This window comes from Saccoglossus kowalevskii, chromosome 17 (genome assembly GCF_978046115.1).
Source record: "Saccoglossus kowalevskii chromosome 17, keSacKowa6.1, whole genome shotgun sequence".
In the NCBI taxonomy this organism is placed as follows: Eukaryota; Metazoa; Hemichordata; class Enteropneusta; family Harrimaniidae; genus Saccoglossus; species Saccoglossus kowalevskii.
In genome coordinates, this window is record NC_140657.1 from 17,650,004 (window position 1) to 17,662,220 (window position 12,217).

Consider the following 12,217-nt stretch of genomic DNA (forward strand, 5'->3'; position numbering starts at 1 on the left):
ATAACTTTCAAGATGTAATAATGGACGACAGTCAATGGCTTCTGCAGGTTGTTCAGCTTCTGCAGCTCTGCCTTTTGTTCAGACAGGTATAGTGTACCTTGAATAGGCATAATTGCAGGAGCCCAGATGTGATCTCAAAGTCAGCAACAGGGAGTTCTGAAAGAGCGACTGTGTCATAGACCATTCTCTGTGCCACCACTGATTCTGTCTTAAGATTGGGTGCAAAGAGGTCGCTGTTGATGGGAAAATCTTTCTACTGCAGCTTGATCATGTGACAAGGTCAGGGGTTGGTGGATTACTTACCAAAACTCTTTCAGTTCTGGTTTCAGCGGCAGGCCAACAACAAGGAGTAAAGATACTGGTCTATAGCTGTTTATACTATTGTGATGACCTACTTTGAAAATTGGCACAATGTTTGCACACTTCCATTGACTTGGAACTTTGCCACTAATTATCGATAAATTTAGCAATAAAAACAAAGAATATGAATTCATCTGCACAATGATTTAAAACCTGGGTACTTCTTCAGTGATTCAAAAATATCATTTCGTGAAAAACAGACAGATGGCAGATGAAGAGTTATTTATAAAATCATTCAGGATAATTACTGTCACATACATTAGTATAAGAATACACACTATTAAAATATTTCTTAAATAATTCTGCTTTGTCTGTATTGTTGGAAAGTCGATCAGTTGGAGGAAGGTTAGACGTCTTCCTCTGTACACATGACCATAAACGTTTGGGGTTAACCTTAATGTTATCAGCTAAATTATTTAAATAACATTCAAATTTAAGTTTTAGGACTAGTTTGAATTTTCGTCTAGCATTCCTAAAATTCATCATACCCTTACGAAAATACAAGGCTTCTGGCAAGGATGCCACAACTTTGTGGTGTGTGTACCACAAGTGATTTGCCGCACGTTTGCGGCATATGCATATTTTCGCATGCAAATTAGCACTTGTGGCAACTAATGTGGAAAGGTTGCCACAAAGTTTGCAACTGCCAGATTCCAGCTTGTGGCACAGTTGCCAGAAAACTGCTTGTGGCAAGGAAATGTAAGTCGGCACACCCCCCTTGCCCCACCACTACGCAAAACCCCACCAACACAACACACAAAATAAAACAATGCATTTATTCTGAGTGAAGCAACAAATTGTAATTGCCTTACTAAACTTGTGGTGATTTACAGGATTTGCAAAGTGCAAAATATTATTTTTGATAGTAAAGTCTAATAATAATTTTGAAAAATAAATAGATGTCATTTTTAAACATAAAGTATGAAGTAAAAATAAAATAACAAACTAGAGATTGCAATTGTAGATTGATGAACCAATTCTACATTGCTGAGCTTTATTTCCTATTCGAACCCCTATAAACACACACAAGACACGTGGGGTTTTTAAAATACATATCAAAACAAGAAAAAGTATTTGGCAACACGGCAGCCTATACATAGCAATGATACGATTATCACCATTTTTTATCGATTTCAAAAGGTACAAAGAATGATCATAAACTTACAAAAATTACATGTCAACAAAGAGTAACACGTTTTCAACTCGTACAAGTAGTTCAACATGTGGGATGTAAAGGATTGCTATCTTGATAAAACTTGATAAGGATAATAAAAATCACTCACCAAGAAACACACAAAAGATGGCAGGTGGGGTTAAAGTTCATCGCAGAAGAACCCACATGTTATGAAATCACAGGTGATCTCGGTAAAACGTTTGTTTTTAAGTACAATTATTTAAACTAGATAACAAGATTCTGTGAGCCCTTGTCACACCAGAAGTAAAAGAAATGTTAAAATAATATAACTAATGTGTTCCATGAACACTAGTCACAGTATAAAATAACAGAACTGAAGGTAACTTCGCTAAATGTGAAGGATCCACTCAGTAAATACGCATGACACGTCCCCACTCTGTGCCATAACACTGTATTTGACGGCAACAGTTCCTCAGTGTTTATGACACTCCATTAATTTAGTATAGCGCCACCTAGCGATGAAATGTATTTTCAGTTTGTTTTTAAATAGTAGTCTGGTTCACTATGTTAAGAAATGTAATTTCGTTCAAATTTTTTGGAGATTAGCAAAACTATACATTTTTATAATCTTCAGAGCATGGAGAATCCGAAAACCAATGTTGGCATTTGCACAAACACCAAGATGGCCGCCATCTTGGATTTTCAAAATGGCCGCCATAAAATACATAATTTCCGATATCCCACCTTTAATTCAACCTAGAAACATAGTTAAATAGGCTAATACTATGTTTTCTGGGTCAAGGAACCCAATGGAGGCCCCATAATAATGCCTAGGATAATAGAAAAGCAACAAACAAAGTAATTTATTACGACTATATTTGTGACATAACTATATAATACATATTATAGCAAGAATGGAGTATTGTTAATTATAAGGGTGAAAATAGAATGACCTAATAGGTCTATATATATCATTCAGGAATGTGCTTTTTACAGATCTTCATCACTGTCCTGAGTGTCATTTTCAGCATTACAGTCTGCATCATTTTCACAGCCACTTCCGCACAAATAAAGGTCAGTGCAGGCCAACTTGTGTCTTCTGCATGAACACCTCTGGGTAGTACAATTAGCTTTACACTGACATCTGACCAACTCTACAATGGCCTGTGGTGCAGGTGGGACCTTTGTGGTAATAGGTAGTATCTCACCCTGGTCATTCTGATAATAACCATGTTTGAGCGGGTCAAGAAGATGTTGCCACATCACAGTTGCTTGGCACCACACCCTACTCTGTACAAGCACACGTTCAATGTGTTCTTCAAGAGCACCAACTGTAGGAGGCAACTTGCTGCTCTCTGCCAGATGTTTGCAAAACAGATACCACCTTAGGTCAGGAATACTTGTTATATGGATACCTTTTGGGCAGTATATTAAGCATACAAAATTGGCTAATGCATCCTTCACTTCCTGTGTTAGGTCACCATCCTCTGTCAGTTCCATCATTGCTGAAACAATGTCACAGTCAACCTTTATGTACTGTTGAAACCACTTAGTTTTGCTTATTCCAGAAAATCTTCCAACATTGTCTGCTCTAGTGAATGCATGGAATACTGGTAATGCTACTGTCCTGTCTCGACCTAATGCACTCCAGATTGGCCCAATCTCTAAAGTACCTGATGTCATACATATCGCAGTGTCTTTGCAGAGCTTGTCATAGTGAGCAACAACCAAGACTAAGACATCAGTATCTGGGCTAAAGAAGACCATTCGTGCTCCAGGACAGCGCTGTGATGCAGCTGCTGCTAAGCAGATCATTAATGTATCAGCCTCCTCATGGTTGTTTTCTTCAAACTGCATGTCACGGTTGCTTCTTGTGTGGCCTGCTGCTGATGTGATGACTAACTTTTGGGAGTTTGCATTATTCTTGAGTACTGCTTGTGCAAGATATCGTGTTAGATCAGCTTTTGTCTTTTCATGAGATAGGAAGCGTGCCATTGGAATGTGTTTAATTGTTGTGTCATCTGCAACCTGGTACTGTATAGGATGTTTGCCTTGCTGTCGTTTCTGCCTTGTTTTCTGCTTTAACGAGTTAGCTTTGTATGTGTCAAAGACAAGAATAACCTCATTAAAATCAGCTTTCAACATCAGAACTCTATCATTGAAGTGCTGGCCAAGATCTTTGACTGTGCTGATTGACCCATATTTCGTTCCCATCTGTTGTACGAGTACTATTCCATCCACAATGGCAATTTTTGGACTCTCAAAGGATGCTGAAGAAGTTCCAGATTCACCAGCACATTCCTCGGATGTTGCTTGTTCGTTCTGATTGGTGTCTTTGTTTACTTCAAGCTTTTGCAGGCAATGTATGAGTTTTGATTTGTCAGTACATGGCAGAATGGATCCATCTGGAGTAAATAGTGCCCTAGGAGTCAGAGTAAACTCATAGTTCCCAACTGCATACTTCTGATCGATGTCCCGGTTTGATCTGGCTAGAACCATGAACCGACCATACAGTTCTTTTGTTTCCCTCAGATCCACTGAGTGGTCACGAATCTTGACAGCTTGCTTTTTGTTTCCTGACAAAAACATGGCATTCTTCTGCTTCTTGACTGGTGCCCACAGACTGACATCTCCATTTATGCGTTCAGCAACATACTCTGCATAACGTTTCTGGCTAATATTGTCGACATTCAAAATCTGAGGTACATTTTCTGGGGAACGTATGCCTGTGTCATGAAATTGTAAAGCCGATCGCCTTCTGCATCAAAAGGATTTCCGTGACTCAGTATGGCAGCCTTGATTTTGTTGACAGCATTATGCTCTTTCTTGACGGCACTTGGTTGTACCTCATGGTGCTCTTGTGGCTTGTGAGCAGTGACACCGAATTGCCCTTTACACTCTGTTGAGAGACGTGACATCTCTTGTGTGGCAAGGAAGAATCGTTGACGTGCATTGGCGTTATTTGAAATACCAACTAGCCCAGAGTGTATCTTCATCATCCTATTTAGTTGTTCGCATGCATGGTCTGCACCAATAGAGAGAAATGGTATCTCACTCTTTATAACAGATATATTTCCAGCCTGAAGTTCAAGCCAGGTTTCCGGATGATGTCTCTGCAGCTTGTGCATGTCTGCAATGTACCATGGCCAAAGGCGTTTGTATTTTATTCAATCCAGGGCAAAGAAGAGCATACTAAGTGCTTCTCCAGCTTGGAGTAGAAGAACTAGATCAGAATTCCTTGAAGCTTCAATGAAGAACATGATGGTTTCAACACGGTGGAGGTAATTTGTTATTGACTTGAACATTGCATTACAGCATTTTTCTGCTTTCCATGTTATCAGCTGCTCAATAACATTTTCATCTTTGAGGGTTTGAAGCAGGTGGTCATTGGCATTAGCAACATTTTCTGGACTTGTGCTTCTGTCAACTGCTAATCTTGCACAGGCAACCTGGACTTCACTAACTTGCTTTGAGCAGCTAGATTTGACGTTTGGCTTTTCTGAGAAGAACTTGTCTAGGAGAAGCTCATACAGAGCCATGTATGTATGGATGTGTGCACAGAGAGTTCTTTTGTAGTGGGCACACTTCAGGATCTGTCGTGTTGTGGCAGAACCATATACCAATCCATACCAGAATTTTCAATGGACGTATCTAGTGCCCTCAGTGCAGCCATGACAGTGTGTAGCTCACTCAGCCTTGGAAAAACTGATTTTTTCAGATCATCCATTGAATCCAGCAGTTGTATCGCCTTTTCATATAAAGCCATATCAAGGGTAATAACTGTTCTTCACCAACAACCAAGCTCTTCAACTTTGATGCTTGTATAATTACAGTCAGCATTGTAGACCACTCATGTGCAATTGCTGGTAGCAGTGGTAGTGCACCAACTTGGGTTAAAGATTGGGCAGATGACACAAGTGACTTGAATCCAGCCCAACCTGGGATGCTACTCTGCTCCCCATTATCATTTTCTCTAGACAATGCAGATGCAATGACCCAGCCTAGGGTGGTCAGTTTATAAGACTCAGCAACCCCTGTTATGTCGACCTTGAATTCTTGTGATCTCTTAACAAGTCTGGGTTTTGGTTTGCTACATGGCTTAATGGGTACATAATATTGAGAAACTGATAGATTATTTGTATCTCTAAGCTCTAAACTGGGTGCAATAACTTCCCCTGGGGCATTGGCCTTCTGATACACAGCAGTGATTTTCCCATGTGTGGTACCTTTCTCATCAACTGTGTCCTCGGCGAAGTTTGTATGGTCAACTGCAAAAAATACAAAGGCTCCTTTTTTGAGGAAGGGTGGGACATACAGGCCAGCAAATTGTCTTGTGTTTTCCACAACGGCATTGGCTATGGCTGTTTCCAAGAGTAGTGACCGACTGTATGGTACACAATATGCTATGTGAATGAAGGAGGTCAATAAGTTTCTTGTTCCTAGTGTCATGATGAATGGTAAGTGCTAGACCCAGAACATGTGAATTTTCTCTGATATGTTGAGTCCGGAAAGTGTCTGTTGCCTGCTTGGGTCGGTGTTGCACCTGCCTTTTGGTTTTGAAAGCATACATTATGTTCTGGCTTAATGTCATTGCTGATTGCTCCACTGTCCTGTGCCTCATCTCTGTTTGCAACTCCTCTTCAGGTCCCACCAAAATCCCACGTATAAGGCTATACAACTCTGGTGGAACATCTTCTGATGTGCTCAATACAGTAGCCATGTCTAACTGTTTCTTCTCATCCGTGAAGTTTACAATACTTCTGCGTATTAGCCTAGCTGTCTTGTATAACATCTTTGTATTTTCCATTTCACTCATATGATCTTGTATCATAGATGTGTGGACCATATCTTTTTCACAGGCCTCAGGGCAGTAAAAAAATGACAACTCGTCTGTCTTTCTGCCTCACGGACTTCACACTTGGTAAATCCTCAAGAATCTTATCTTTCAGCCATTGTCTTGTTAGCGTTGGTGTGTGTTTCTGTGCCTCATTGCTACCTCCAAGCATGGAGATGTAGGTTTTTTCTATGACATCCATGGGAAGATATGCTTTGTCTTGAGTTTGTATATCAACAAGATTGATCAACTCCATCAAGCATGACATCTGCAAGGGCAGGTGTGCAATCGTGGATTTAGCTTTGTCACTGTTATAATCTCTGAGAACATGGAAGACATGTTGTGTCCAGCATTGTTTGTGATATCTGACGTCTATTGCGTGGGCATCACATCGTGATATTGCATTGCTTAATCTTGTCATTAACATCGGATCTTGTGAAATTTCTACTGCTTGTCTGAGTGCCTTCCCAGAGTTCTCAGTTCTAACTGCAAAGAGTGCTTGACCATTATCTGCTTGACAGAAGAAACACTGGACTTTTGACAAAGGTTTTGTCGCAGATCTTGTGAATGGCAATGATGTTCCTGATGTTCCTGATTCCATTTCCAAGCTTGATCTTTTATGGCCACGTTTTTTTACAGCATACTGTCCTGAGGAGATTGAATGTTCAAAGCGGTCTCTGGCTCACTGTAAATCCGTCTGGTTTGTGGCAGAAGAATAGCAGCTTCTATGTCATGTTGTTTCCTTTTCTAACAGCATTTCTTTGGTACAACATTAACCTTGGAGACGTCTCTGAATTGCAACAAATTTCGCTCCACCACCACATCAAGTAGTTTTTGGTAGGATTCAGTTCTGGGATTCAGAACAACTGGTCCTTTACTTGTGTTAGACTCCTGACAGAAGATGCATAGTTTCCAATTGACAGGCTCATTGGAATTGTGATTATCAAGGCTTTCATCCATTATCATGTCCTGAAAATAAAAAAAAAACAATATCCAGTTTTAGTCAAATAAATAGAACTTTTTACTGAAAATGATTAGAACAATAAGTTGTTTAGCAATACCACATATGAATTCATTTTTTTCAGGAAATATCATACCCATTCAGATGAACGGAACTACTGCCAAGCTTTCCTGGAAATGAATAAAGTGTTAGAACAATTGGGAGTTTAGTTATACTACAAATGGAATCCATGTCTCTGGAAATATGGAATAAGTATATTACTTGAAGAGTTTACAAGTTGGAAAATGTGATCGAGCAGAACACTTTTTGTATGATTGTGTATATACATCCCTAAAATGAACCAAGTGTTAGGATTTAAAGTCTAATGTTACCAGTGGTTTTCCTGACCCAGAAAACATAATATTAGTATATTTAATCATGTTTCTCGGTTGACTAAAAGCAGAGATGGCATAATTTATGTATTTTATGGCGGCCATATTGAAAATCCAAGATGGCGGCCAAGCAGGTGTCTGTGAAAATGCCAACATCAATTTTCAGATTCTTCATGTTCTGGAGATTCAAAAGATATATAGTTTTGCTAATCTCCAAAAATTTTGGACTATAGATTACTAGTAGTCAGGGCGCCATATTGTTTCATGGAGAGAACTGTACGAGTTTGTTTCTCGCTCATATACCATGCTAATTGTAACAACTACTCGAGAATCAAGAAGAATTGATGTTGTGATAGCGCCCTCTTGTGGCGATATCTCCGGATCCCGACTTTCAAAGCGAAAGTATACGTAGTTTTCTTTGTGCATGTTCGATCCAAGTTTTCCAAAGTTATTTTAGTCTGACCCCGGAATAGAGGTATGCATAAGTAAATATTTGTGTTTTACATGCCAATTTGGGCTTAATTTTGATTTCAGTTGACTTCATATTTCCATTTATTCTGAGCCAGTTCATGCATTTTGAAGTAGCAGTCGCAACATTCTATATTAGAACACGAGATGTCGTTTATATTGTTGGACATCAAATACTTGTAATAATTCTATTTTTTAAACTTCATGTAACACAATTTGTTAAGAAGTATGTGATATATATTTATCATCCCAAGATCAGAGACAGTAAGACAGTGGCCACACTTGAAAGAGGTTGCTGATAAGCTACATCCATATCAACCAGATGTTGCAATTGGTTTGTTGATTGGTCTTAACTGTACACGTGCCCTGAAGCCCAGAGATGTTGTACCGGGTAACGACGATGACCATTATGCTGTTAAAACTGCTCTAGGATGGGGTGTAGTAGGAATGATGTATAATTCTGATGATAGTACTGGTACTTCCAACTGCAGATTTGTAAATTCTGAAGAGAAACTGTGTCACTTTGCCGTTAAAACGCAAACAAAAGAGATAAGTCCAATCCAAGTGACAAAAATGTTTGAACTTGACTTCAATGAAACAAGATCAGAGGAGAAAGTGTCAATTGAAGATAGACAATTCCTAACAAAGGTTCAAGATGGAATTCATAAAAGAGACGATGGACATTTTGAAATCCCTCTGCCATTCAAACGAGATGATGTCAAGCTTCCAAATAACAGACTGATGGCTGTAAAACGCTTAGCAAGGCTAAAGAGTAAACTGATGAGTGACACACAGTATAGGAAAGACTACATAACCTTCATGAGTGATATAATAGAGAAAGGTTATGCTGAGAAGGTACCTACATGTTCTGATGATAATTCTGAAGTGAATGATCATAAGTGGTACATTCCCCATCATGGTGTTTACCACCCAAAGAATCCAGGAAAGATAAGAGTGGTTTTCGACTGTAGTGCTGAATACCAAGGTGAAGTACTAAATCATCATCTACTGCAATGCCCAGACTTAACTAACAGTCTGACAGGAGTTTTGTGTCGCTTCTGATGGGAGCTAATAGCCATTACCTGTGATATAGAAAAAATGTTTCATCAGGTTGGAGTAGATTCCAAGGACCGAGACTTTCTAAGATTCCTTTGGTGGGAAAATGGTCACCTGGACCAAGATCCTACAGAGTACCGTATGACTGTGCACCTGTTTGGAGCAACGTCCTCACCAGGCTGTGCCAACTCCGCATTGAAGGCAACGGCTGATACATATGAAGATGAATATACCAAAGAAGCTGCAGAATTTGTCAGAAGAGATTTCTATGTGGATGATGGATTAACTTCAGTATCAACACCCTCGGAGGCAATAAAACTGATAGAAGATAGTAGGCAATTATGCAAAAGGGTTGGATTCAGACTACATAAATTTATATTCAATAATAAGGAAGTCATCAATAACATTCAACCTACTGAAAGAGCCAAGGACATACAAAATATTGACCTCCAGTGCAATGATCTATCTATAGAACGTACTCTAGGAATACAATGATGTGTTGAATCCGATACTTTTCAATTCCATGTTCAGTTGAAGGACAGACCATTGACCAAGAGAGGTATCCTATCAACCATGAGTTCTATATTTGACCCTCTTGGAATGGTAGCACCATTACTACTTACTGGTAAGCAGATACTTCAAACTCTGACCAGAGACGGTGCTGACCCAATTCCAGATGACATCAGAGCAAGATGGGAAAAGTGGAGAAGTGAAATACTTTATCTCTCAAACCTAAAGATCCCAAGATGTTATAAATCTAATGACTTTGGTAAATTGAAAAGAGCTGAGCTGCACCACTTTTCTGATGCAAGCCAACATAGCTATGGACAGTGCAGTTACCTGAGACTAATTGATGAACATGACAAGGTTTCCTGTTCCTTAGTCATGGGAAAATCTAGAGTAACCCCATCCAAGCCAATCACAATTCCAAGACTTGAAGTTACTGCTGCAGTGACATCAGTGCAAGTGTATAACTTCTTGAACAAAGAGTTACAATATGAAAACATCACCCACACATTTTGGACTGACAGTAAGGTAATGCTAGGCTACATTTTGAATGAGGCAAGACGGTTTCATATCTTTGTGGCAAATCGAGTGCAGAAAATCAAAGATTATTCAACATGTGACCAATGGAGACATATTGCCTCTAGCAACAATCCTGCAGACTTGGCATCAAGGAACTAATTCAGAGTTCTTTATGGTGGAAGGGACCAGAATTCTTATCAACAGCTGAAATACTACTGCCAACAGAGGGCTGTGCTATAGATCTTGAGGCAAATGACCCTGAAGTTAAGAAAGTGACTGTATTGACCACACAAGTTAAACCTGAATGCTTTGTAGATATACTAACCAGATTGCAGTACTTCAGTAGCTGGCATAAAGCGAAGAGAGCCATAGCAGTATGTTTGAGATTGAAGCAGAAACTACAGAACCGTAGTATAAAATTTCCAAAGAAACAATGATTTAAATTCATCGAAAGAAACTGTAAAGACAACATATGTACCCATAAATGTTGAAGAATTGCAAAATACTGAACGAGAAATCATTAAGCTGGCACAAAGAGAAGCATTTCACAAAGAGTTTGCGGTTCTTAGTTCTGTAGGTCCCAAATATGACAAAACAGATAGAGATTTCTGAAAGAAACAAACCCTGAAGAAGACCAGTACACAAACTTGTTTTGTTGAACCAAGGTATCCCCGTCGAGGAGCCTGAAAATAATTAGCAGATATTCATTGATAGCTATATTAATGTTTTGTTATAATTAGAGTTGATTGTTATAGTTATTTGTTATAATTAGAGTTGTTTGGTAGGAGTAAATTATTGTAATTTAAAGGAGCCATGTAACAACTACTCGAGAACCAAGAAGAACGATCGAACGTTCTAAATTATTGACGTTGCGATAGCGCCCTCTTGTGGCAATATCTCCGGATCCCGACTTTCAAAGCGAAAGTATACGTAGTTTTCTTTGTGCATGTTCGATGCAAGTTTTCCGAAGTTATTTTAGTCTGACCCCGGAATAGAGGTATGCATCAGTAAATATTCGTGTTTTACATACCAATTTGGGCTTAATTTTGATTTCAGTTGACTTCATATTTCCATTTATTCTGAGCCAGTTCATGCACTTTGAAGTAGCGGTCGCAACATTCTATATTAGAACACGAGATGTCGTTTATATTGTTGGACATCAAATACTTGTAATAATTCTATTTTTTAAACTTGATGTAACACAATTTGTTAAGAAGTATGTGATATATATTTATCGTCGCATTTGCCTAATGCAGTGAGTTTTGAAACAAGCGAGATCTTACTTTTGCCGAGGCGCCGTTATGTGATTATATAACGGAAACGTTTGTACTGCATGAACTGGAATTTAAGTGGTTATATTTCGCAATATTTTATTGAATTATTAGTGAGTTTATTTTGTGTTGTAATTCTGATTTATTTCAGTTTTACGTGAATTAATGAATAAAACGATTATTGGCAATCTACCCCTGAACGATGTTGCTAATATATACAATTCGCCACAGTATTATTGGATGATTTAATGCTATAATGCACCGATGAAACTACATATTTAGTTACGAGAAGAAGTGTTAACGCCTGGGTTCGCCTATTAGTTCGGTAAGAAGCTGAAATTCTGTTTTTCATGAATTTGTGAATGCCGCACATGTGAGTAACTATAAGTAGCGGTGATTTGACATGTTTACCGTGGATAATCTGGAACATTCTAAAGACAAATGACCATACGTACTCACGCTATTTTAGGAATTTCATCATTGTAATATTACTAGTTTGAGATGATTACTTGTCTGTTTTGTCTTTTAGATATAGCGTTGTTCCATTGAGAGTTTGTATTTTGATACATTTCTGTGTAGGTACGCGCCTATACTTATGATGCGGTGTTGTACTGTATTATTTGACAGTGTTATACTGTTATTGTCTTTGCATTAGTCTCTGCTTCAGTTTGGGTTTCCCATTTAATTATTTGCATTATTTGTGGGCTCTTGTATTGTAAACCATTTCGATTTGTG

At 38.7% G+C, this 12,217-nt stretch overlaps 1 protein-coding gene across 1 annotated transcript; it reads left to right on the top strand.

Annotated features, from left to right (window-relative positions):
• Window positions 1-9,227: 9,227 nt before the first annotated feature.
• Window positions 9,228-9,680, top strand: LOC146732696 (uncharacterized). The gene has a single exon (XM_085491913.1). The coding sequence runs from the start codon at window positions 9,228-9,230 to the stop codon at window positions 9,678-9,680; it is 453 nt and encodes a 150-aa protein (XP_085348039.1).
• The last annotated feature ends 2,537 nt before the right edge of the window (window positions 9,681-12,217 follow it).

Excerpts from the sequence above, each read along its gene's own strand:
- LOC146732696 (XM_085491913.1), top strand. The coding sequence starts at position 9,228 with ATGTTTCATCAGGTTGGAGTAGATTCCAAGGACCGAGACTTTCTAAGA.